At 55.7% G+C, this 22,171-nt stretch overlaps 6 protein-coding genes across 11 annotated transcripts; 5 read left to right on the top strand and 1 right to left on the bottom strand.

The window, feature by feature from the left end:
* Positions 1-2,586: 2,586 nt before the first annotated feature.
* Positions 2,587-4,124, bottom strand: IUM83_17328 (Sugar transport protein 10; the record flags this gene model as incomplete). The annotated part of the gene is made up of 2 exons (XM_067942277.1): positions 2,587-3,582; positions 3,669-4,124. The coding sequence occupies 2 exons, from the start codon at positions 4,122-4,124 to the stop codon at positions 2,587-2,589; spliced, it is 1,452 nt and encodes a 483-aa protein (XP_067782433.1).
* Positions 4,125-7,986: 3,862 nt separating this feature from the next.
* IUM83_17327 (Sugar transport protein 10) lies at positions 7,987-8,889 on the top strand (the record flags this gene model as incomplete). The annotated part of the gene is made up of 1 exon (XM_067942276.1): positions 7,987-8,889. One exon carries the CDS (start codon positions 7,987-7,989, stop codon positions 8,887-8,889), a length of 903 nt encoding a protein of 300 aa, XP_067782513.1.
* A 1,334-nt stretch (positions 8,890-10,223) lies between these two features.
* IUM83_17326 (Sugar transport protein 10) lies at positions 10,224-11,946 on the top strand (the record flags this gene model as incomplete). 3 transcript variants are annotated; one of them, XM_067942275.1, is made up of 3 exons in its annotated part: positions 10,224-10,865; positions 10,952-11,632; positions 11,746-11,946. In XM_067942275.1, 3 exons carry the CDS (start codon positions 10,224-10,226, stop codon positions 11,944-11,946), a joined length of 1,524 nt encoding a protein of 507 aa, XP_067782529.1. The 3 variants fall into 3 exon arrangements, with proteins under 3 accessions (XP_067782529.1, XP_067782531.1, XP_067782530.1); XM_067942274.1 differs by having other exon boundaries at positions 10,410-10,865; positions 10,952-11,563; XM_067942273.1 differs by having other exon boundaries at positions 10,410-10,865.
* A 1,310-nt stretch (positions 11,947-13,256) lies between these two features.
* On the top strand, positions 13,257-13,958 carry IUM83_17325 (the record flags this gene model as incomplete). Of its 2 annotated transcripts, none has more annotated exons than XM_067942272.1 (1): positions 13,257-13,958. In XM_067942272.1, the coding sequence occupies one exon, from the start codon at positions 13,257-13,259 to the stop codon at positions 13,956-13,958; it is 702 nt and encodes a 233-aa protein (XP_067782430.1). The 2 variants fall into 2 exon arrangements, with proteins under 2 accessions (XP_067782430.1, XP_067782431.1); XM_067942271.1 differs by having other exon boundaries at positions 13,446-13,958.
* Positions 13,959-14,053: 95 nt separating this feature from the next.
* IUM83_17324 (Sugar transport protein 10) lies at positions 14,054-14,986 on the top strand (the record flags this gene model as incomplete). The annotated part of the gene is made up of 1 exon (XM_067942270.1): positions 14,054-14,986. The coding sequence occupies one exon, from the start codon at positions 14,054-14,056 to the stop codon at positions 14,984-14,986; it is 933 nt and encodes a 310-aa protein (XP_067782514.1).
* Positions 14,987-16,482: 1,496 nt separating this feature from the next.
* On the top strand, positions 16,483-21,078 carry IUM83_17323 (Sugar transport protein 10; the record flags this gene model as incomplete). 3 transcript variants are annotated; one of them, XM_067942268.1, is made up of 4 exons in its annotated part: positions 16,483-17,860; positions 19,555-20,000; positions 20,088-20,825; positions 20,971-21,078. In XM_067942268.1, the coding sequence occupies 4 exons, from the start codon at positions 16,483-16,485 to the stop codon at positions 21,076-21,078; spliced, it is 2,670 nt and encodes an 889-aa protein (XP_067782512.1). The 3 variants fall into 3 exon arrangements, with proteins under 3 accessions (XP_067782512.1, XP_067782510.1, XP_067782511.1); XM_067942267.1 differs by lacking the exon at positions 16,483-17,860 and having other exon boundaries at positions 19,545-20,825; positions 20,878-21,078; XM_067942269.1 differs by lacking the exons at positions 19,555-20,000; positions 20,088-20,825; positions 20,971-21,078 and having other exon boundaries at positions 16,483-18,027.
* Positions 21,079-22,171: the final 1,093 nt, after the last annotated feature.

The raw sequence follows: 22,171 nt of genomic DNA, 5'->3' as shown, positions 1-22,171 counted from the left end.
TTTCAGCGCCTTCGACGTGCAACCGTGACGTGTTCCCTTCATCCACCAGTTTGGTGGCATCCCCCTCCCCCCAATCGGCCAGCTCACCGTCGACTTGGGCTGCTGCGCAAAATGGGAGTGAAACGAGAGAAGTTATTGTACAAGATGTAAGGGATGTGTGCGTGTCTTCCAAACACCGCGCGCGTATCGAGGTAGCTTGGCGGTTATATCTCGATAGATTTGGTCAACTAAAGGCGACGAGGCGCCGATGTATTTTACAATCACTAGTCAGCTCGACCTCACATACTTTACGCCGAGTGATTTTGAGGCGTTCCTGTTGGAGAAGCGCAAAAGTGTCAGTGTGGGGACGCTAAGTGGGTATCGCAGCACAATAAATTATCTCTATCGGCGTCGAGAAATACCTCTTCCTGCCGCTTACGAGAAGGGAATGGCTACATGTTTTTCAGGATTGAAACGCATGGAGGCCTTAAAGCTTCAATTGGGATCGCCAACAGAGTGCGGCAAAGACCCGATACCCTTCTCTTTGTACCGGGAGCTGTGCCACTCCACACTTGCTTGACAAGACCTACATGTTTCGAACTACCCAATGGAACTTGATGTGCCGATCAGAGTGCGTGCAAACACTATGCACCGAGCACATGAGCTACCGTGACGACAGTGTTGGGTGCATCATGTAAAATTCGAAAATTAGTAAAAAAGCAGATTGCTGAATCGACAGCAGAGGCTGGTTGCGAAACTAGATTAGGCATGGCTCAAGAGCAGGCACAAAAAATATTTAGGGTAGGAATGGAGAACTTGCCTCTCCTAGCTTCAACTCGCAAGCGCAGAGTATCCGAGCTATCCCTTGGAATTACGCTCCGCCCAGGTCGTCAAGCAGCTTCTAAGCGCTCGTGGAGCTTGCCATAATTGGACAAAACTCGGTTTATCTCCACCAAAAATAAGAGACGTTGTTGTCCGCGAGAATTTCTACGTTTTTCCTGGATAAGTGAATTTGCATTCAAGAGCTCGAGTCGACTTCCAGCAAGGCCGCCGATGACCCAAGATCACATTCAGGCTGTCAAGACACTACAGGCAGCTTTTAGAGGTCGGTTGGCGTAAAAATCGCAGATCTGAATTATTGACGTCAAGCCAGCAGTAATAAATTTATACATGAGCCTCCTTCACTCCCAAATAATCGATCACTTCCTGGAGCGTGTGGGCTGAGGCAGCATCCCATTTGAGGCCAATCTTTTGTCCTGGAAAAATACTAACCAGGAAGTCGACATACTTTTTGTCGAATGCTATTTTGGGCTTCTAACATTAGAGCATTCCCACGTGTCGGGTCAAAACACCGACCAAAAGTCATTTCTAACCATCAAATAGCTTTTGGATAGTTTTTCGCGCTCGCACCGGTTCGACTAAAACCAAACCAAATTTCGTCAGCGGCCATCTTCCAGTCATCCTTCTGTCAAATTGCAAATGGATAGCTGGGGGATGGTCACTTCTCAAGCGACGCTTCAGGTAGCGGGGCAGCTTCGAAATGGCACAGGAAAAAAACTCGTCGGGGGAAAAGCTATCAGGACCTGGAGAACCTGGAGCTGGTTAAAGCGTATGTTCACGTGTCCACGGATGCATCAGTTGGAATTACTCAGTCGGCAGAAACCTTCTGGACGCGCATCAAAGACAAGATGGAGATCTCAGAGCGCATTGCCAATGCGATCGCAGTGGAAGACCTGAAGCCACGAGCTTGGACGAGCCGTCAAGCGCGATTCGGCGTGATGCATAGGCCTATCGGGAAATACATCAGCTGCGTGACCTGGGGTTTCATCATAATACTGCTTCATAAAGCGCCTATAGCGCGTCTCAAAGTCCCGCTCTTTGTTTTTACTATTTCCTGGCCGAGAACCGCCGCGTTTCACTGTCGTATCACGAGAGCTAGATCGAGACGCTGGGAACAGAAGTTGCTGGCGATAAGCTCATCGTCGTCATCTTCACAATCCAAACTGATGATGTCAAGGGAGCCACCCTGCGCGCTCGCCTACGCAAGAGCGTTTACTGGTACGTCTTCCATCTCCAGTACCGACTACCCTCCCCCTCGCTGAAAAAGATTTGACTGACTTATCGCCGCGACGGGTGCGAATTTTTCTCTCGATCAAATTTGCAGGATCTTTTGTACCCTCAGTTTGACCTAACTTTGACTTTGGTTTTGACACGACCGGTGGAAATGCCCTTAGGTAAGTAAAACGATAATGCATCAAATATTATGTTAGCGACTGGAAATCGTTTTCTTTGTCTAGACAAATAGCTATCAAACGAAACCAAATGCTCGAAAATCTGGTTTTGGCATTCTATTTGTTACGTTATTCTTTCTGTGAGGTATGGTAACAAAACAAAATGTAAAACAGACGTACACACGGCAGTGAACAAATCTAGCATATCCAAAGCATCGCATTGCAACCGCAGCTACAAAAGGAAATCCCTCGGTAATATATCTATCATACGTCGTCCGCCTGCGCCTGCGGCTGGCCGGGCTCGAGCTTGGCCTGTATAGAGTCAAAACACCGAGTCAAAATACTACAACAACCTGTTGTTGAAAGCAAATCCCCATTATGCCAGCGAATGCTGCGGTGATTTGACCTCCGCGAAAGCAGGTGACTTGGGCTGCTGGCCGCTGTGGAACAGCGCCTCGATGTCCTCCAGCATGATGCCCTTGGTCTCCGGACAGAAGAAGTACACGAACACGCCGCAGATGCAGCACAGACCCGCGAACAGGAAGAACACGCCGTTGATGTTGAGGTGCGGGAAGAGCTTGACCACCTCCGTCATGACGGCGCCCATGGCCCAGTTGGCCGCCGTCGACAGCGCCACGGCCGGCGCGCGCACGCCCAGCGGGAAGATCTCGGCCGGGTAGATCCAGCACACGGGGCCCCACGAGATGGCGAAGTTGAACACGAAGAAGGCCGAGCCCACGCAGATGAACCAGCCGCCCACCTTGGGGCAACCGGCGTTGTCCACGTTGCCGTTGCAGATAGCCGTGAACAGGATGGCCGCGAACAAGTGCCCAATCACCATGCCGACGGCGCCGATGAGCAGAAGCTGGCGACGGCCGAACGTGTCCACCCAGCGCATGGCCGGGATGGTGCTGAGGAAGTTGACGCCCGAGAGGAAGAAGGCCGCGTAAATGCCGGCGTTGGTGATGTCCTTGAAGATGAGCGCGCCGTAGCTCATGATGGGGTTGATGCCCGTGGCCTGCTGCAGCACCTGCAGCATCATGGCGATGGCCACGCGCTTGAAGATGGACGGCTCGAGCAGCTCGACGAGGCCCTTCTGGGCAGCCAGCTCCTCCGCGACCTGGTCGCCGATCACCTCCAGCTCGTGGCCCACGTTGTCGGTCTGACGGAGGCGCTTGAGCACGCGCTCGGCCTCCTCCTTGCCCTTGTGCAGGTACGTCCAACGAGGACTCTCGGGCACGAAGAAGATGCCGAGCATGACCACGATCGGGGCCGCCATGGCCACACCGTTGGTCGTGCGCCAGCCGTTGTCGCGGTTCTCCACGATGATGTTCACGACGTTGGCCAGGAAGAGACCCGTCACGACCGTCATCTGCATGAAGCCCGACAGCAGGCCGCGCAGCTCCTTGGGGCCATCTCGGCGCCGAACAGCGGCAGCGAGAAGGACGAGTTGCCGACGCCGAAGCCCTGGATGATGCGCGCGATGTACATGAGGTTGTGCGCCTGGGCCTTGTTGAAGCAGACCCACGACGTGCCGGCGCAGAAGAGCAGGCCGGCCGTGAAGATGGTCCAGCGGCGACCCAGCTTGTCGGCCACGATGCCGCCCACGAAGGCGCCGCCGAGGCAGCCCAGGTTGTACGCCATGTTGTACCAGACCGTGAACGTCGTCCACTCCGACGGCAGGTCGGCCGACGACGACGTGCACTGAGCGTAGGTGAAGTTGTGCCATCCGACGCAGTAGTCGTAGATGAAGGAGTCCATGATGAGCACGCCCGAGGTCACGCCTTGGTCGTAGCCGAAGAAGAGGCCGCCTAGTGCGGCGAACACGCACACGATGATGGCGTAGGTGCGCGATCCCTCGGTCGGGACGTCGTCATCGTTGTTGTGGACGTTCACCACGACGCCTGCAGCCATTGTGGAGGGGGAGTTCGAGGTCGAGGTCGAAGTAGTTGCAGTGCTAGGGCCGTCGGGGAGAACGGCTTTGTGCGGTAGGCGGAGAATTGAAGAATGAATAATGGAGGCCGTGGCACAGGGTGCAATGCTTGCCGCAGAGCAAGACGGACTCGGTGGATTTGTATGTGTGCTTGTGAGACCCCTACATCTTGATTGAGGTGTCAGGACGAACTGCTGGTTTGAGGCAACAGTGGTCAAGCGATCAACCTGTTGACTTCCACGCAACACACACACGCTGAACAGCTGAGGTGGGGCAGGGCTGGAGTTGAAGATGGCGCCGACTTAGGATCGCCGGGACGTGCTCGTGCAGAAGCAAGACGGATGCTGTCCTGCTTTGCACGCTGTGCGGGGCGTCTCTGTTCAATCGTCGCCGCCCTACCACTTGATTTATTTGGCACCGCGTTGGCGTGACGCACGAGCGTGTTGCTTTCCTCTTCGCTTATCGTTTAAAACCCACGCACCATGAGCTCAGCCATACGTACATGCGCATGCCTGTGAAGTTCACACTGTGAACACTGACAGTCTTGCTGGTACATGTACTAATTCCTACGGTACTATTGCTTACTGAAGTTCTGCTTGGTATATTACCGCGGCAAATGTTCAGTTTACGGACGTTGACACTCAAAACTTTTGAACGTCTCGTACATAGCAATGCTCGAAATGCCATCCTTCTGGACTCCGGATGGGAAATACTTGGGCAAGAGCGCAGTCCGAAGGAGTGGTCTCGTTGTCCGGAAGTCCTTTCTGAGCTCTGTTTAACGAGCATTGTACGTACGGTTTTGATAAGAAGCTGCGGGCGAACTTCAACGTTACTAATCCTGCTTCATGAAATCATGCAACCGGGACACTGCACTAGGGCTCAAAATCAGCATCGAACTATGATCTCGAATATTCAGTATCTGCGAACTTCGCTGCTTGACGCTCCCTGACGGCCAAGCCGACCGCACGGAGTCGCACCTCGAAGCGTTGGTAGTCGTCGACCTCTTCGACACGAAAGTGACGTAGACGCACGTGAGCGTTGTGAGAGCAACGCACGTGCGAAAGGACTAGTCGTGCCTTCAACACGAAGACACAGGTCATAGCGAGGGGGAGGGGGTGGCGGGTTCGCCATCCGAGTCGTTGGAGCCGTTCGGAAACGAAATGCGGGCGACCTTGGCCTTGCGGAGGTCGTCTGGCTGGAGAGCGCAACGGACGAGGCTCGGAACTCGGCCAACATCGGCTCACGGGGGTGCGATTAGGATTGCGTTGGCGCGAGACCATGGTACTGCGTCGTTCAGGTGGGTAATTCGGAAATGAGTGCTGTTAATGCGCACCACAGTGCTTTCATGAGTTTGTACACGCCTCGACGTAGAATTGTCTTATGCTAACTGTTACCGGTAGTTGTTGGGTAGAATTTTACGTACGTACCGCTTCGCCTCTGTCCTAAGCGAAGTTTTGTCCTAAGCGAATTTTTATTTTAGCCAATGAAAACAATGCATTGACACCGCATGTCTGTAGTTAAAATTCCATGTTGACCAGCTAATTATAGGCTGCCACCAGCCATTCGGTCTCAGTGTTCAAAGTGCTATGGGTAGACCACGCACCACAGGAACCGGCAAAAAGCCATAGCGCTACATCTGCATTGCAGTCGACTATACGCACAAGCGCCGCCTTCTCGAATTCCTGGCTGCTGGCTATTCTGTAAACAAAGCTATTCCACTATTCTACCCAAATTGCAGCGAGTCCGATACTCTGCGGAAACAGAAGCAGATTTCAAAATGGAAAAAGCCACAGGGCCACATTGTAGCGGTCTGTGATGAAGGAAAGGGAATCTACGCTACAGTGGACAGGGCACCGTCCTCTCTAGTGACGCTGAAGGTGATATTGTGCTGTGGATCAACTCTATGCGTAAGGATGGCTGTCCTGTTTCGTGCCAGATGCTTAAGTACTGGAAGTTGCAGCCGACGAAGGACTTTCCCTCGCAATTTTCAAGGCGTCTCATTCATGGCGCTGTCGGTTCATGCGCAGACACAAGCTGTCTATTCGAGCACCGCAATTTTATGCGGGTTCAATTCCCGCCGTGTCCATACTTTTTGATTGGCCCAAAATACCAATAATTATTCAAACTTTTACTTTTTATCATTTAATTCTGAGACTTGGCAACAGATGGACCGTAAACTGTATACCTTGCAGTTCGCTTAGGACAGGGGCGATGCGGTAATACATCTCCATGTGTGCATGTCAAGGTACGTGGGGTGCCATTTACTAAATTATAGTTCTGAGCAAGACTCTCGTTTAGCATACTCGAGAGTATCGAGGTGGTAGTTGTTAGCTCTACTTGATTTACTGTATCCATCCAGGCTGACTATAGCCATTCGAGTCGTGCTTGACTTGCTCAATCGATTGTGTACTGTAGTGTTCACGATATACTGGGTGTGTATTCCGTAAAATGGTGGATCCAACGTTGCTTCACTCTGGAGATACAGTAACATTACATGTAAACAAGTACAGGGCATGTACATGTCCTGCGCAGTATTGCAAACGCATCCGAATTAAGATCACAGGGCCTGTGACAGACAAATGACAGCTTTTCCGCATCTTTAAATGGGTGGGTACAGGGGCTTAGGACTCATCGTTCCGTACCAACCCTGACGTTCAGATTTCTACAATGGTACGAGTCGCCAGTATGTAAGGTGATGAGAATAGATCACCACTTTTCCAGCCTTACAGTAAATGTGCTGCGATGACAATACACTACGATGCTACAGTCTTCCTTGTGGATCGAAAAGTACGTGCATGCACCAGTACCATACAGTACTGGGTTCTAAGCCAGGGCAATCTAACTCATATCAAGGATTTCGGACGTGAAAACAAAATTTGAGTTCAAAATTTGAAGCTCAGTGTACACGTTATCATAGTCATGATCCCACATCGTACTCGTCAATTGGACCACGGACAAGAGATGTCAGCACGCAAAACTGCACTAGCAGTCGTCGCAACGAGTAACTGCTGGAATATGCACAGTACAAAACACTTCTCGTTCTGGTGGCGCTAAAGTCACAATCGCAAGTCCGAACCTCCGGAGCAATCACAGACTTCTCACCAGAGTTCGCAAATAGCGATTTTCGGGTTACCCGCCCCGCCCGTTCGCACCTCTTGGTTCACCTCGGGCATCCGAACTCCGCCGTCGGGCGGGTGCGGGTACCCGGACTTTCCCAGTCCATTATATACTTAATACTACAAACAGAGCCATTCTGGCAATATATTGTGAATTTGGCCTACTCTCAGTCGATGAGATCGCTATTAGATCTCACTACGAGAATATCATCTAGCATCGATGGCTTGAGGGAACTCCGCGATTTACACATTACGGCTCCCGCACTGGAGAAATTGCGTTCCGATACCGCGCTTGACGCCGGAATGCATAGCGGGCTATACAGTATCAATCACAAAGGGAGACAAGCGGTTATACTGTATACAACATTATAGATAGATAGATTCAGGTATACCCGCACCCTATCCGTATACCCGGCCTGGTTCCGGGTTCGGGTACCCGATTGCGAGCTCTGCTTCGACTCACACTCTCGCTTCGTGGAAGCGCGATGGATGTTCCGTGCTCAACACACTGTGCCATAATGACATTGCCATTTCCTGTACATTTACGCTGGATATATCTCAGCTCCAACAAGACTACTGATGTCGCGTTGAATGTCCACAACGCTAACTTCGGGCTCAGGCGTGACATCTAGCATGCACACAATGGACACCTACACCTTTTTTTTTATTTCGATGTCAAGTTCTAGTCGACAACAACAATGGTGTGTGAACAACCAACGGCGTGGCCATGGCGGCCCCGATCGTGGTCATGCTCGGCATCTTCTTCGTGCCCGAGAGTCCTCGTTGGACGTACCTGCACAAGGGCAAGGAGGAGGCCGAGCGCGTGCTCAAGCGCCTCCGTCAGACCGACAACGTGGGCCACGAGCTGGAGGTGATCGGCGACCAGGTCGCGGAGGAGCTGGCTGCCCAGAAGGGCCTCGTCGAGCTGCTCGAGCCGTCCATCTTCAAGCGCGTGGCCATCGCCATGATGCTGCAGGTGCTGCAGCAGGCCACGGGCATCAACCCCATCATGAGCTACGGCGCGCTCATCTTCAAGGACATCACCAACGCCGGCATTTACGCGGCCTTCTTCCTCTCGGGCGTCAACTTCCTCAGCACCATCCCGGCCATGCGCTGGGTGGACACGTTCGGCCGTCGCCAGCTTCTGCTCATCGGCGCCGTCGGCATGGTGATTGGGCACTTGTTCGCGGCCATCCTGTTCACGGCTATCTGCAACGGCAACGTGGACAACGCCGGTTGCCCCAAGGTGGGCGGCTGGTTCATCTGCGTGGGCTCGGCCTTCTTCGTGTTCAACTTCGCCATCTCGTGGGGCCCCGTGTGCTGGATCTACCCGGCCGAGATCTTCCCGCTGGGCGTGCGCGCGCCGGCCGTGGCGCTGTCGACGGCGGCCAACTGGGCCATGGGCGCCGTCATGACGGAGGTGGTCAAGCTCTTCCCGCACCTCAACATCAACGGCGTGTTCTTCCTGTTCGCGGGTCTGTGCTGCATCTGCGGCGTGTTCGTGTACTTCTTCTGTCCGGAGACCAAGGGCATCATGCTGGAGGACATCGAGGCGCTGTTCCACAGCGGCCAGCAGCCCAAGTCGCCTGCTTTCGTGGAGATCAAGTCTCCGCAAGCGTCACTCGCGTGAGTAGAGATTGAATGACTGCGAGCTCGGCCGTGCTTCGAGTACCAGTACCAACTCGTCTCGCATTATCAGTTGTAGGCGCCATCTCCGTTGTAGATATCAATCCCTTAGCGTCCGTAACATGTTTCCCACTTCACTTGCCTGCATTGCCAATGGTACGTCGGTTGGATATGTACCTCGATACGAGTACATGTGTCCTCTCTGGTGCAGTTGTTTGTTGCCTTCCTTGCACTCTTGTTGGCAATAGGATCTGCAATATGCTACAGTATTGTGTTTTGTGTCGCTGACAAGGACAACTTGTGTAGCAGTCGTAGTTGCACCCGTCTTGCAGTCGTTTTGTCTTTGTTCGGGATTTTGTGCACTTCAAGGACCAAAATCAGTGACGAACACCGAAAAAGGTCCAGTCAGATTGAAAACACTCCGTGGACCATTACCGTAACCTGTATTTCACGAGCTGGAAGGCAGGTCTCACAGCCCAAGTACTCAGGAGCCTTAGCGAAGGCAAGCACCAGCGTGTTCCGGGATCTCGTTTGCAATGTTCAACCTCATGGCTGCCAGTTGATTGATTTATTTGTCCAGCTGGGAGCGACCGACATAGGATACGAGGCGCATCCTTCAGTATTACTAGTCGTCGCGCAGAAACTTCAGAATGGCCACATCACTGCAATGCAATGAATGCAATGGATGCTATGAAGCGCTAGCGCGTGTTAGCACCAAATTGTATACGCGCACCACTCCGATGCAAAGACCTTCGTTTTGGTGAGCAATGTGGCGTGGAGCACTGGGTCCTATCACTGAAAGCCGAAGATGAACGCAACGCGTTTCCGAATCAACGCAGCAGCGTGAGGTTCTTCCATCAAGTCTTTTTACGTATGGTCTCACGAATCGTGGCTTGTGACGGTTCCGTTGCATCTCCATCGCAAACCATCTCCAGTACAGAGCTCAAATAAGACGATGAATCAAGTGGTAGGGCACGCCAACCGACTGGCGCCGGATAGAGACGCCCCGCACAGCGTGCAAAGCAGGACAACCGCCGCCTCTCTTCTGTAACTTTGGACGTCCCGGCGATCCTAAGCCGCGCCGCCAACTTCAACACTACAGCCCTGCCCACCGTAGCTGTTTCAAGTGCGTGTGTAAGTTGCATGACAGGCCGCCTACAATCCAAGAGGCTCTGCTGTTGATTGTACGGTATTGTACTGCGCTGTACATGTACTGAGCTTGATCGCTCAATCAGTGTGGCAGGCCCACCTCCAGCCAGCAGCTAGCCGTAGCTGCTGGCCTCGGTGGATTTGAACAAGTGACACCTCTATCAAGTTGTAGGGTCCTCTCCCGATCACATGTTCAAATCCACCGAGGCCATCTTGCTCTGCGGCAAGCACGTCTCGCCGTTGCAGCTCCATCGACTGTGTCGCCACGTTACCCCATTATTCATTCTTCAATTCTCCGCCTACCGCACAAAGCCGTTCTCCCCGACGGCCCTAGCACTGCAACTACTTCGCCTCGACCTCGACCTCCCCTCCACAATGGCTGCAGGCGTCGTGGTGAACGTCCACAACAACGATGACGACGTCCCGACCGAGGGATCGCGCACCTACGCCATCATCGTGTGCGTGTTCGCCGCACTAGGCGGCCTCTTCTTCGGCTACGACCAAGGCGTGACCTCGGGCGTGCTCATCATGGACTCCTTCATCTACGACTACTGCGTCGGATGGCACAACTTCACCTACGCTCAGTGCACGTCGTCGTCGGCCGACCTGCCGTCGGAGTGGACGACGTTCACGGTCTGGTACAACATGGCGTACAACCTGGGCTGCCTCGGCGGCGCCTTCGTGGGCGGCATCGTGGCCGACAAGCTGGGTCGCCGCTGGACCATCTTCACGGCCGGCCTGCTCTTCTGCGCCGGCACGTCGTGGGTCTGCTTCAACAAGGCCCAGGCGCACAACCTCATGTACATCGCGCGCATCATCCAGGGCTTCGGCGTCGGCAACTCGTCCTTCTCGCTGCCGCTGTTCGGCGCCGAGATGGCCCCAAGGAGCTGCGCGGCCTGCTGTCGGGCTTCATGCAGATGACGGTCGTGACGGGTCTCTTCCTGGCCAACGTCGTGAACATCATCGTGGAGAACCGCGACAACGGCTGGCGCACGACCAACGGCGTGGCCATGGCGGCCCCGATCGTGGTCATGCTCGGCATCTTCTTCGTGCCCGAGAGCCCTCGTTGGACGTACCTGCACAAGGGCAAGGAGGAGGCCGAGCGCGTGCTCAAGCGCCTCCGTCAGACCGACAACGTGGGCCACGAGCTGGAGGTGATCGGCGACCAGGTCGCGGAGGAGCTGGCTGCCCAGAAGGGCCTCGTCGAGCTGCTCGAGCCGTCCATCTTCAAGCGCGTGGCCATCGCCATGATGCTGCAGGTGCTGCAGCAGGCCACGGGCATCAACCCCATCATGAGCTACGGCGCGCTCATCTTCAAGGACATCACCAACGCCGGCATTTACGCGGCCTTCTTCCTCTCGGGCGTCAACTTCCTCAGCACCATCCCGGCCATGCGCTGGGTGGACACGTTCGGCCGTCGCCAGCTTCTGCTCATCGGCGCCGTCGGCATGGTGATTGGGCACTTGTTCGCGGCCATCCTGTTCACGGCTATCTGCAACGGCAACGTGGACAACGCCGGTTGCCCCAAGGTGGGCGGCTGGTTCATCTGCGTGGGCTCGGCCTTCTTCGTGTTCAACTTCGCCATCTCGTGGGGCCCCGTGTGCTGGATCTACCCGGCCGAGATCTTCCCGCTGGCGTGCGCGCGCCGGCCGTGGCGCTGTCGACGGCGGCCAACTGGGCCATGGGCGCCGTCATGACGGAGGTGGTCAAGCTCTTCCCGCACCTCAACATCAACGGCGTGTTCTTCCTGTTCGCGGGTCTGTGCTGCATCTGCGGCGTGTTCGTGTACTTCTTCTGTCCGGAGACCAAGGGCATCATGCTGGAGGACATCGAGGCGCTGTTCCACAGCGGCCAGCAGCCCAAGTCGCCTGCTTTCGTGGAGATCAAGTCTCCGCAAGCGTCACTCGCGTGAGTAGAGATTGAATGACTGCGAGCTCGGCCGTGCTTCGAGTACCAGTACCAACTCGTCTCGCATTATCAGTTGTAGGCGCCATCTCCGTTGTAGATATCAATCCCTTAGCGTCCGTAACATGTTTCCCACTTCACTTGCCTGCATTGCCAATGGTACGTCGGTTGGATATGTACCTCGATACGAGTACATGTGTCCTCTCTGGTGCAGTTGTTTGTTGCCTTCCTTGCACTCTTGTTGGCAATAGGATCTGCAATATGCTACAGTATTGTGTTTTGTGTCGCTGATAAGGACAACTTGTCGTTGCAGTCGTAGTTGCACCCGTCTTGCTGTCGTTTTGTCTTTGTTCGGGATTTTGTGCACTTCAAGGACCAAAATCGGTGACGAACACCGAAAAAGGTCCAGTCAGATTGAAAACACTCCGTGGACCATTACCGTAACCTGTATTTCACGAGCTGGAAGGCAGGTCTCACAGCCCAAGTACTCAGGAGCCTTAGCGAAGGCAAGCACCAGCGTGTTCCGGGATCTCGTTTGCAATGTTCAACCTCATGGCTGCCAGTTGATTGATTTATTTGTCCAGCTGGGAGCGACCGACATAGGATACGAGGCGCATCCTTCAGTATTACTAGTCGTCACGCAGAAACTTCAGAATGGCCACATCACTGCAATGCAATGAATGCAATGGATGCTATGAAGCGCTAGCGCGTGTTAGCACCAAATTGTATACGCGCACCACTCCGATGCAAAGACCTTCGTTTTGGTGAGCAATGTGGCGTGGAGCACTGGGTCCTATCACTGAAAGCCGAAGATCAACGCAACGCGTTTCCCAAATCAACGCAGCAGCGTGAGGTTCTTCCGTCAAGTCTTTTACGTATGGTCTCACGAATCGTGGCTTGTGGCGGTTCCGTTGCATCTCCTTCGTAAAACCATCTCCGGACAGAGCTCAAATAAGACGATGAATCAAGTTTTAGGGCACGCCAACCGACTGGCGCCGGATAGAGACGCCCCACGCAGCGTGCAAAGCAGGACAACCGCCGCCTCTCTTCTGTAACTTTGGACGTCCCGGCGATCCTAAGCCGCGCCGCCAACTTCAACACTACAGCCCTGCCCACCTCAGCTGTTTCAAGTGCGTGTGTAAGTTGCATGACAGGCCGCCTACAATCCAAGAGGCTCTGCTGTTGATTGTACGGTATTGTACTGCGCTGTACATGTACTGAGCTTGATCGCTCAATCAGTGTGGCAGGCCCACCTCCAGCCAGCAGCTAGCCGTAAGTGACACCTCTATCAAGTTGTAGGGGTCCTCTCCCGATCACATGTTCAAATCCACCGAGGCCATCTTGCTCTGCGGCAAGCACGTCGTCTCGCCATTGCAGCTCCATCGACTGTGTCGCCACGTTACCCCACTATTCATTCTTCAATTCTCCGCCTACCACACAAAGCCGTTCTCCCCGACGGCCCTAGCACTGCAACTACTTCGCCTCGACCTCGACCTCCCCTCCACAATGGCTGCAGGCGTCGTGGTGAACGTCCACAACAACGATGACGACGTCCCGACCGAGGGATCGCGCACCTACGCCATCATCGTGTGCGTGTTCGCCGCACTAGGCGGCCTCTTCTTCGGCTACGACCAAGGCGTGACCTCGGGCGTGCTCATCATGGACTCCTTCATCTACGACTACTGCGTCGGATGGCACAACTTCACCTACGCTCAGTGCACGTCGTCGTCGGCCGACCTGCCGTCGGAGTGGACGACGTTCACGGTCTGGTACAACATGGCGTACAACCTGGGCTGCCTCGGCGGCGCCTTCGTGGGCGGCATCGTGGCCGACAAGCTGGGTCGCCGCTGGACCATCTTCACGGCCGGCCTGCTCTTCTGCGCCGGCACGTCGTGGGTCTGCTTCAACAAGGCCCAGGCGCACAACCTCATGTACATCGCGCGCATCATCCAGGGCTTCGGCGTCGGCAACTCGTCCTTCTCGCTGCCGCTGTTCGGCGCCGAGATGGCTCCCCGCTGAGCTGCGCGGCCTGCTGTCGGGCTTCATGCAGATGACGGTCGTGACGGGTCTCTTCCTGGCCAACGTCGTGAACATCATCGTGGAGAACCGCGACAATGGCTGGCGCATCGACTAACGGCGTGGCCATGGCGGCCCTGATCGTGGTCATGCTCGGCATCTTCTTCGTGCCCGAGAGCCCTCGTTGGACGTACCTGCACAAGGGCAAGGAGGAGGCCGAGCGCGTGCTCAAGCGCCTCCGTCAGACCGACAACGTGGGCCACGAGCTGGAGGTGATCGGCGACCAGGTCGCGGAGGAGCTGGCTGCCCAGAAGGGCCTCGTCGAGCTGCTCGAGCCGTCCATCTTCAAGCGCGTGGCCATCGCCATGATGCTGCAGGTACTGCAGCAGGCCACGGGCATCAACCCCATCATGAGCTACGGCGCGCTCATCTTCAAGGACATCACCAACGCCGGCATTTACGCGGCCTTCTTCCTCTCGGGCGTCAACTTCCTCAGCACCATCCCGGCCATGCGCTGGGTGGACACGTTCGGCCGTCGCCAGCTTCTGCTCATCGGCGCCGTCGGCATGGTGATTGGGCACTTGTTCGCGGCCATCCTGTTCACGGCTATCTGCAACGGCAACGTGGACAACGCCGGTTGCCCCAAGGTGGGCGGCTGGTTCATCTGCGTGGGCTCGGCCTTCTTCGTGTTCAACTTCGCCATCTCGTGGGGCCCCGTGTGCTGGATCTACCCGGCCGAGATCTTCCCGCTGGGCGTGCGCGCCGGCCGTGGCGCTGTCGACGGCGGCCAACTGGGCCATGGGCGCCGTCATGACGGAGGTGGTCAAGCTCTTCCCGCACCCTCAAACATCAACGGCGTGTTCTTCCTGTTCGCGGGTCTGTGCTGCATCTGCGGCGTGTTCGTGTACTTCTTCTGTCCGGAGACCAAGGGCATCATGCTGGAGGACATCGAGGCGCTGTTCCACAGCGGCCAGCAGCCCAAGTCGCCTGCTTTCGTGGAGATCAAGTCTCCGCAAGCGTCACTCGCGTGAGTAGAGATTAAATGACTGCGAGCTCGGCCGTGCTTCGAGTACCAGTACCAACTCGTCTAACATTATCAGTTGTAGGCGCCATCTCCGTTGTAGATATCCAATCCCTTAGCGTCCGTAACATGTTTCCCACTTCACTTGCCTGCATTGCCAATGGTACGTCGGTTGGATATGTACCTCGATACGAGTACATGTGTCCTCTCTGGTGCAGTTGTTTGTTGCCTTCCTTGCACTCTTGTTGGCAATAGGATCTGCAATATGCTACAGTATTGTGTTTTTGTGTCGCTGATAAGGACAACTTGTCGTTGCAGTCGTAGTTGCACCCGTCTTGCTGTCGTTTTGTCTTTGTTCGGGATTTTGTGCACTTCAAGGACCAAAATCGGTGACGAACACCGAAAAAAGGTCCAGTCAGATTGAAAACACTCCGTGGACCATTACCGTAACCTGTATTTCACGAGCTGGAAGGCAGGTCTCACAGCCCAAGTACTCAGGAGCCTTAGCGAAGGCAAGCACCAGCGTGTTCCGGGATCTCGTTTGCAATGTTCAACCTCATGGCTGCCAGTTGATTGATTTATTTATCCAGCTGGGAGCGACCGACATAGGATACGAGGCGCATCCTTCAGTATTACTAGTCGTCGCGCAGAAACTTCAGAATGGCCACATCACTGCAATGCAATGAATGCAATGGATGCTATGAAGCGCTAGCGCGTGTTAGCACCAAATTGTATACGCGCACCACCCGATGCAAAGACCTTCGTTTTGGTGAGCAATGTGGAGTGGAGCACTGGGTCCTATCACTGAAAGCCGAAGATGAACGCAACGCGTTTCCGAATCAACGCAGCAGCGTGAGGTTCTTCCATCAAGTCTTTTTTTACGTATGGTCTCACGAATCGTGGCTTGTGGCGGTTCCGTTGCATCTCCTTCGTAAACCATCTCCGGACAGAGCTCAAATAAGACGATGAATCAAGTTTTAGGGCACGCCAACCGACTGGCGCCGGATAGAGACGCCCCACGCAGCGTGCAAAGCAGGACAACCGCCGCCTCTCTTCTGTAACTTTGGACGTCCCGGCGATCCTAAGCCGCGCCGCCAACTTCAACACTACAGCCCTGCCCACCTCAGCTGTTTCAAGTGCGTGTAAGTTGCATGACAGGCCGCCTACAATCCAAGAGGCTCTGCTGTTGATTGTACGGTATTGTACTGCGCTGTACATGTACTGAGCTTGATCGCTCAATCAGTGTGGCAGGCCCACCTCCAGCCAGCAGCTAGCCGTAAGTGACACCTCTATCAAGTTGTAGGGTCCTCTCCCGATCACATGTTCAAATCCACCGAGGCCATCTTGCTCTGCGGCAAGCACGTCTCGCCATTGCAGCTCCATCGACTGTGTCGCCACGTTACCCCACTATTCATTCTTCAATTCTCCGCCTACCACACAAAGCCGTTCTCCCCGACGGCCCTAGCACTGCAACTACTTCGCCTCGACCTCGACCTCCCCTCCACAATGGCTGCAGGCGTCGTGGTGAACGTCCACAACAACGATGACGACGTCCCGACCGAGGGATCGCGCACCTACGCCATCATCGTGTGCGTGTTCGCCGCACTAGGCGGCCTCTTCTTCGGCTACGACCAAGGCGTGACCTCGGGCGTGCTCATCATGGACTCCTTCATCTACGACTACTGCGTCGGATGGCACAACTTCACCTACGCTCAGTGCACGTCGTCGTCGGCCGACCTGCCGTCGGAGTGGACGACGTTCACGGTCTGGTACAACATGGCGTACAACCTGGGCTGCCTCGGCGGCGCCTTCGTGGGCGGCATCGTGGCCGACAAGCTGGGTCGCCGCTGGACCATCTTCACGGCCGGCCTGCTCTTCTGCGCCGGCACGTCGTGGGTCTGCTTCAACAAGGCCCAGGCGCACAACCTCATGTACATCGCGCGCATCATCCAGGGCTTCGGCGTCGGCAACTCGTCCTTCGCTGCCGCTGTTCGGCGCCGAGATGGCCCCAAGGAGCTGCGCGGCCTGCTGTCGGGCTTCATGCAGATGACGGTCGTGACGGGTCTCTTCCTGGCCAACGTCGTGAACATCATCGTGGAGAACCGCGACATCGGCTGGCGCACGACCAACGGCGTGGCCATGGCGGCCCCGATCGTGGTCATGCTCGGCATCTTCTTCGTGCCCGAGAGCCCTCGTTGGACGTACCTGCACAAGGGCAAGGAGGAGGCCGAGCGCGTGCTCAAGCGCCTCCGTCAGACCGACAACGTGGGCCACGAGCTGGAGGTGATCGGCGACCAGGTCGCGGAGGAGCTGGCTGCCCAGAAGGGCCTCGTCGAGCTGCTCGAGCCGTCCATCTTCAAGCGCGTGGCCATCGCCATGATGCTGCAGGTGCTGCAGCAGGCCACGGGCATCAACCCCATCATGAGCTACGGCGCGCTCATCTTCAAGGACATCACCAACGCCGGCATTTACGCGGCCTTCTTCCTCTCGGGCGTCAACTTCCTCAGCACCATCCCGGCCATGCGCTGGGTGGACACGTTCGGCCGTCGCCAGCTTCTGCTCATCGGCGCCGTCGGCATGGTGATTGGGCACTTGTTCGCGGCCATCCTGTTCACGGCTATCTGCAACGGCAACGTGGACAACGCCGGTTGCCCCAAGGTGGGCGGCTGGTTCATCTGCGTGGGCTCGGCCTTCTTCGTGTTCAACTTCGCCATCTCGTGGGGCCCCGTGTGCTGGATCTACCCGGCCGAGATCTTCCCGCTGGCGTGCGCGCCGGCCGTGGCGCTGTCGACGGCGGCCAACTGGGCCATGGGCGCCGTCATGACGGAGGTGGTCAAGCTCTTCCCGCACCTCAACATCAACGGCGTGTTCTTCCTGTTCGCGGGTCTGTGCTGCATCTGCGGCGTGTTCGTGTACTTCTTCTGTCCGGAGACCAAGGGCATCATGCTTGGAGGATATCGAGGCGCTGTTCCACAGCGGCCAGCAGCCCAAGTCGCCTGCTTTCGTGGAGATCAAGTCTCCGCAAGCGTCACTCGCGTGAGTAGAGATTAAATGACTGCGAGCTCGGCCGTGCTTCGAGTGCCAGTACCAACTCGTCTCGCATTATTAGTTGTAGGCGCCATCTCCGTTGTAGATATCCATCCCTTAGCGTCCGTAACATGTTTCCCACTCCACTTGCCTGCATTGCCAATGGTACGTCGGTTGATATGTACCTCGATACGAGTACATGTGTCCTCTCTGGTGCAGTTGTTTGTTGCCTTCCTTGCACTCTTGTTGGCAATAGGATCTGCAATATGCTACAGTATTGTGTTTTGTGTCGCTGATAAGGACAACTTGTCGTTGCAGTCGTAGTTGCACCCGTCTTGCTGTCGTTTTGTCTTTGTTCGGGATTTTGTGCACTTCAAGGACCAAAATCGGTGACGAACACCGAAAAAGGTCCAGTCAGATTGAAAACACTCCGTGGACCATTACCGTACCCCTGTATTTCACGAGCTGGAAGGCAGGTCTCACAGCCCAAGTACTCAGGAGCCTTAGCGAAGGCAAGCACCAGCGTGTTCCGGGATCTCGTTTGCAATGTTCAACCTCATGGCTGCCAGTTGATTGATTTATTTATCCAGCTGGGAGCGACCGACATAGGATACGAGGCGCATCCTTCAGTATTACTAGTCGTCACGCAGAAACTTCAGAATGGCCACATCACTGCAATGCAATGAATGCAATGGATGCTATGAAGCGCTAGCGCGTGTTAGCACCAAATTGTATACGCGCACCACTCCGATGCAAAGACCTTCGTTTTGGTGAGCAATGTGGCGTGGAGCACTGGGTCCTATCACTGAAAGCCGAAGATGAACGCAACGCGTTTCCCAATCAACGCAGCAGCGTGAGGTTCTTCCATCAAGTCTTTTTTACGTATGGTCTCACGAATCGTGGCTTGTGACGGTTCCGTTGCATCTCCATCGTAAACCATCTCCAGTACAGAGCTCAAATAAGACGATGAATCAAGTGGTAGGGCACGCCAACCGACTGGCGCCGGATAGAGACGCCCCGCACAGCGTGCAAAGCAGGACAACCGCCGCCTCTCTTCTGTAACTTTGGACGTCCCGGCGATCCTAAGCCGCGCCGCCAACTTCAACACTACAGCCCTGCCCACCTCAGCTGTTTCAAGTGCGTGTGTAAGTTGCATGACAGGCCGCCTACAATCCAAGAGGCTCTGCTGTTGATTGTACGGTATTGTACTGCGCTGTACATGTACTGAGCTTGATCGCTCAATCAGTGTGGCAGGCCCACCTCCAGCCAGCAGCTAGCCGTAAGTGACACCTCTATCAAGTTGATTGTACGGTATTGTACTGCGCTGTACATACCTGAGCTTGATCGCTCAATCAGTGTGGCAAACCACCGAGGCCATCTTGCTCTGCGGCAAGCACGTCTCGCCATTGCAGCTCCATCGACTGTGTCGCCACGTTACCCCACTATTCATTCTTCAATTCTCCGCCTACCACACAAAGCCGTTCTCCCCGACGGCCCTAGCACTGCAACTACTTCGCCTCGACCTCGACCTCCCCTCCACAATGGCTGCAGGCGTCGTGGTGAACGTCCACAACAACGATGACGACGTCCCGACCGAGGGATCGCGCACCTACGCCATCATCGTGTGCGTGTTCGCCGCACTAGGCGGCCTCTTCTTCGGCTACGACCAAGGCGTGACCTCGGGCGTGCTCATCATGGACTCCTTCATCTACGACTACTGCGTCGGATGGCACAACTTCACCTACGCTCAGTGCACGTCGTCGTCGGCCGACCTGCCGTCGGAGTGGACGACGTTCACGGTCTGGTACAACATGGCGTACAACCTGGGCTGCCTCGGCGGCGCCTTCGTGGGCGGCATCGTGGCCGACAAGCTGGGTCGCCGCTGGACCATCTTCACGGCCGGCCTGCTCTTCTGCGCCGGCACGTCGTGGGTCTGCTTCAACAAGGCCCAGGCGCACAACCTCATGTACATCGCGCGCATCATCCAGGGCTTCGGCGTCGGCAACTGTCCTTCTCGCTGCCGCTGTTCGGCGCCGAGATGGCCCCTTAAGGAGCTGTGCGGCCTGCTGTCGGGCTTCATGCAGATGACGGTCGTGACGGGTCTCTTCCTGGCCAACGTCGTGAACATCATCGTGGAGAACCGCGACAACGGCTGGCGCACGACCAACGGCGTGGCCATGGCGGCCCTGATCGTGGTCATGCTCGGCATCTTCTTCGTGCCCGAGAGCCCTCGTTGGACGTACCTGCACAAGGGCAAGGAGGAGGCCGAGCGCGTGCTCAAGCGCCTCCGTCAGACCGACAACGTGGGCCACGAGCTGGAGGTGATCGGCGACCAGGTCGCGGAGGAGCTGGCTGCCCAGAAGGGCCTCGTCGAGCTGCTCGAACCGTCCATCTTCAAGCGCGTGGCTATCGCCATGATGCTGCAGGTGCTGCAGCAGGCCACGGGCATCAACCCCATCATGAGCTACGGCGCGCTCATCTTCAAGGACATCACCAACGCCGGCATTTACGCGGCCTTCTTCCTCTCGGGCGTCAACTTCCTCAGCACCATCCCGGCCATGCGCTGGGTGGACACGTTCGGCCGTCGCCAGCTTCTGCTCATCGGCGCCGTCGGCATGGTGATTGGGCACTTGTTCGCGGCCATCCTGTTCACGGCTATCTGCAACGGCAACGTGGACAACGCCGGTTGCCCCAAGGTGGGCGGCTGGTTCATCTGCGTGGGCTCGGCCTTCTTCGTGTTCAACTTCGCCATCTCGGGCCCCGTGTGCTGGATCTACCCGGCCGAGATCTTCCCGCTGGGCGTGCGCGCCGGCCGTGGCGCTGTCGACGGCGGCCAACTGGGCCATGGGCGCCGTCATGACGGAGGTGGTCAAGCTCTTCCCGCACCTCAACATCAACGGCGTGTTCTTCCTGTTCGCGGGTCTGTGTTGCATCTGCGGCGTGTTCGTGTACTTCTTCTGTCCGGAGACCAAGGGCATCATGCTGGAGGACATCGAGGCGCTGTTCCACAGCGGCCAGCAGCCCAAGTCGCCTGCTTTCGTGGAGATCAAGTCTCCGCAAGCGTCACTCGCGTGAGTAGAGATTGAATGACTGCGAGCTCGGCCGTGCTTCGAGTACCAGTACCAACTCGCCTAACATTATCAGTTGTAGGCGCCATCTCCGTTGTAGATATCAACTCTTAGCGTCCGTAACATGTTTCACTTCACTTGCCTGCATTGCCAATGGTACGTCGGTTGGATATGTACCTCGATACGAGTACATGTGTCCTCTGGTGCAGTTGTTTGTTGCCTTCCTCGCACTCTTGTTGGCAATAGGATCTGCAATATGCTACAGTATTGTGTTTTGTGTCGCTGATAAGGACAACTTGTCGTTGCAGTCGTAGTTGCACCCGTCTTGCTGTCGTTTTGTCTTTGTTCGGGATTTTGTGCACTTCATGACCAAAATCGGTGACGAACACCGAAAAAAGGTCCAGTCAGGATTGAAAACACCCGTGGACCATTACCGTAACCTTTATTTCACGAGCTGGAAGGCAGGTCTCACAGCCCAAGTACTCAGGAGCCTTAGCGAAGGCAAGCACCAGCGTGTTCCGGGATCTCGTTTGCAATGTTCAACCTCATGGCTGCCAGTTGATTGATTTATTTATCCAGCTGGGAGCGACCGACATAGGATACGAGGCGCATCCTTCAGTATTACTAGTCGTCACGCAGAAACTTCAGAATGGCCACATCACTGCAATGCAATGAATGCAATGGATGCTATGAAGCTAGCGCGCAAGCACCAAATTGTATACGCGCACCACTCCGATGCAAAGACCTTCGTTTTGGTGAGCAATGTGGCGTGGAGCACTGGGTCCTATCACTGAAAGCCGAAGATGAACGCAACGCGTTTCCCAATCAACGCAGCAGCGTGAGGTTCTTCCGTCAAGTCTTTTACGTATGGTCTCACGAATCGTGGCTTGTGACGGTTCCGTTGCATCTCCATCGTAAACCATCTCCAGTACAGAGCTCAAATAAGACGATGAATCGGGTTATGGGCACGCCAACCGACTGGCGCCGGATAGAGACGCCCCCGCACAGCAAAGCAGGACAACCGCCGCCTCTCTTCTGTAACTTTGACGTCCTGGCGATCCTAAGCCGCGCCGCCAACTTCAACACTACAGCCCTGCCCA

The sequence above is a fragment of the Phytophthora cinnamomi genome (assembly GCF_018691715.1).
Source record: "Phytophthora cinnamomi strain GKB4 chromosome Unknown Contig106, whole genome shotgun sequence".
In the NCBI taxonomy this organism is placed as follows: Eukaryota; Oomycota; class Peronosporomycetes; order Peronosporales; family Peronosporaceae; genus Phytophthora; species Phytophthora cinnamomi.
This window is presented reverse-complemented; position numbering and strand designations above follow the sequence as displayed.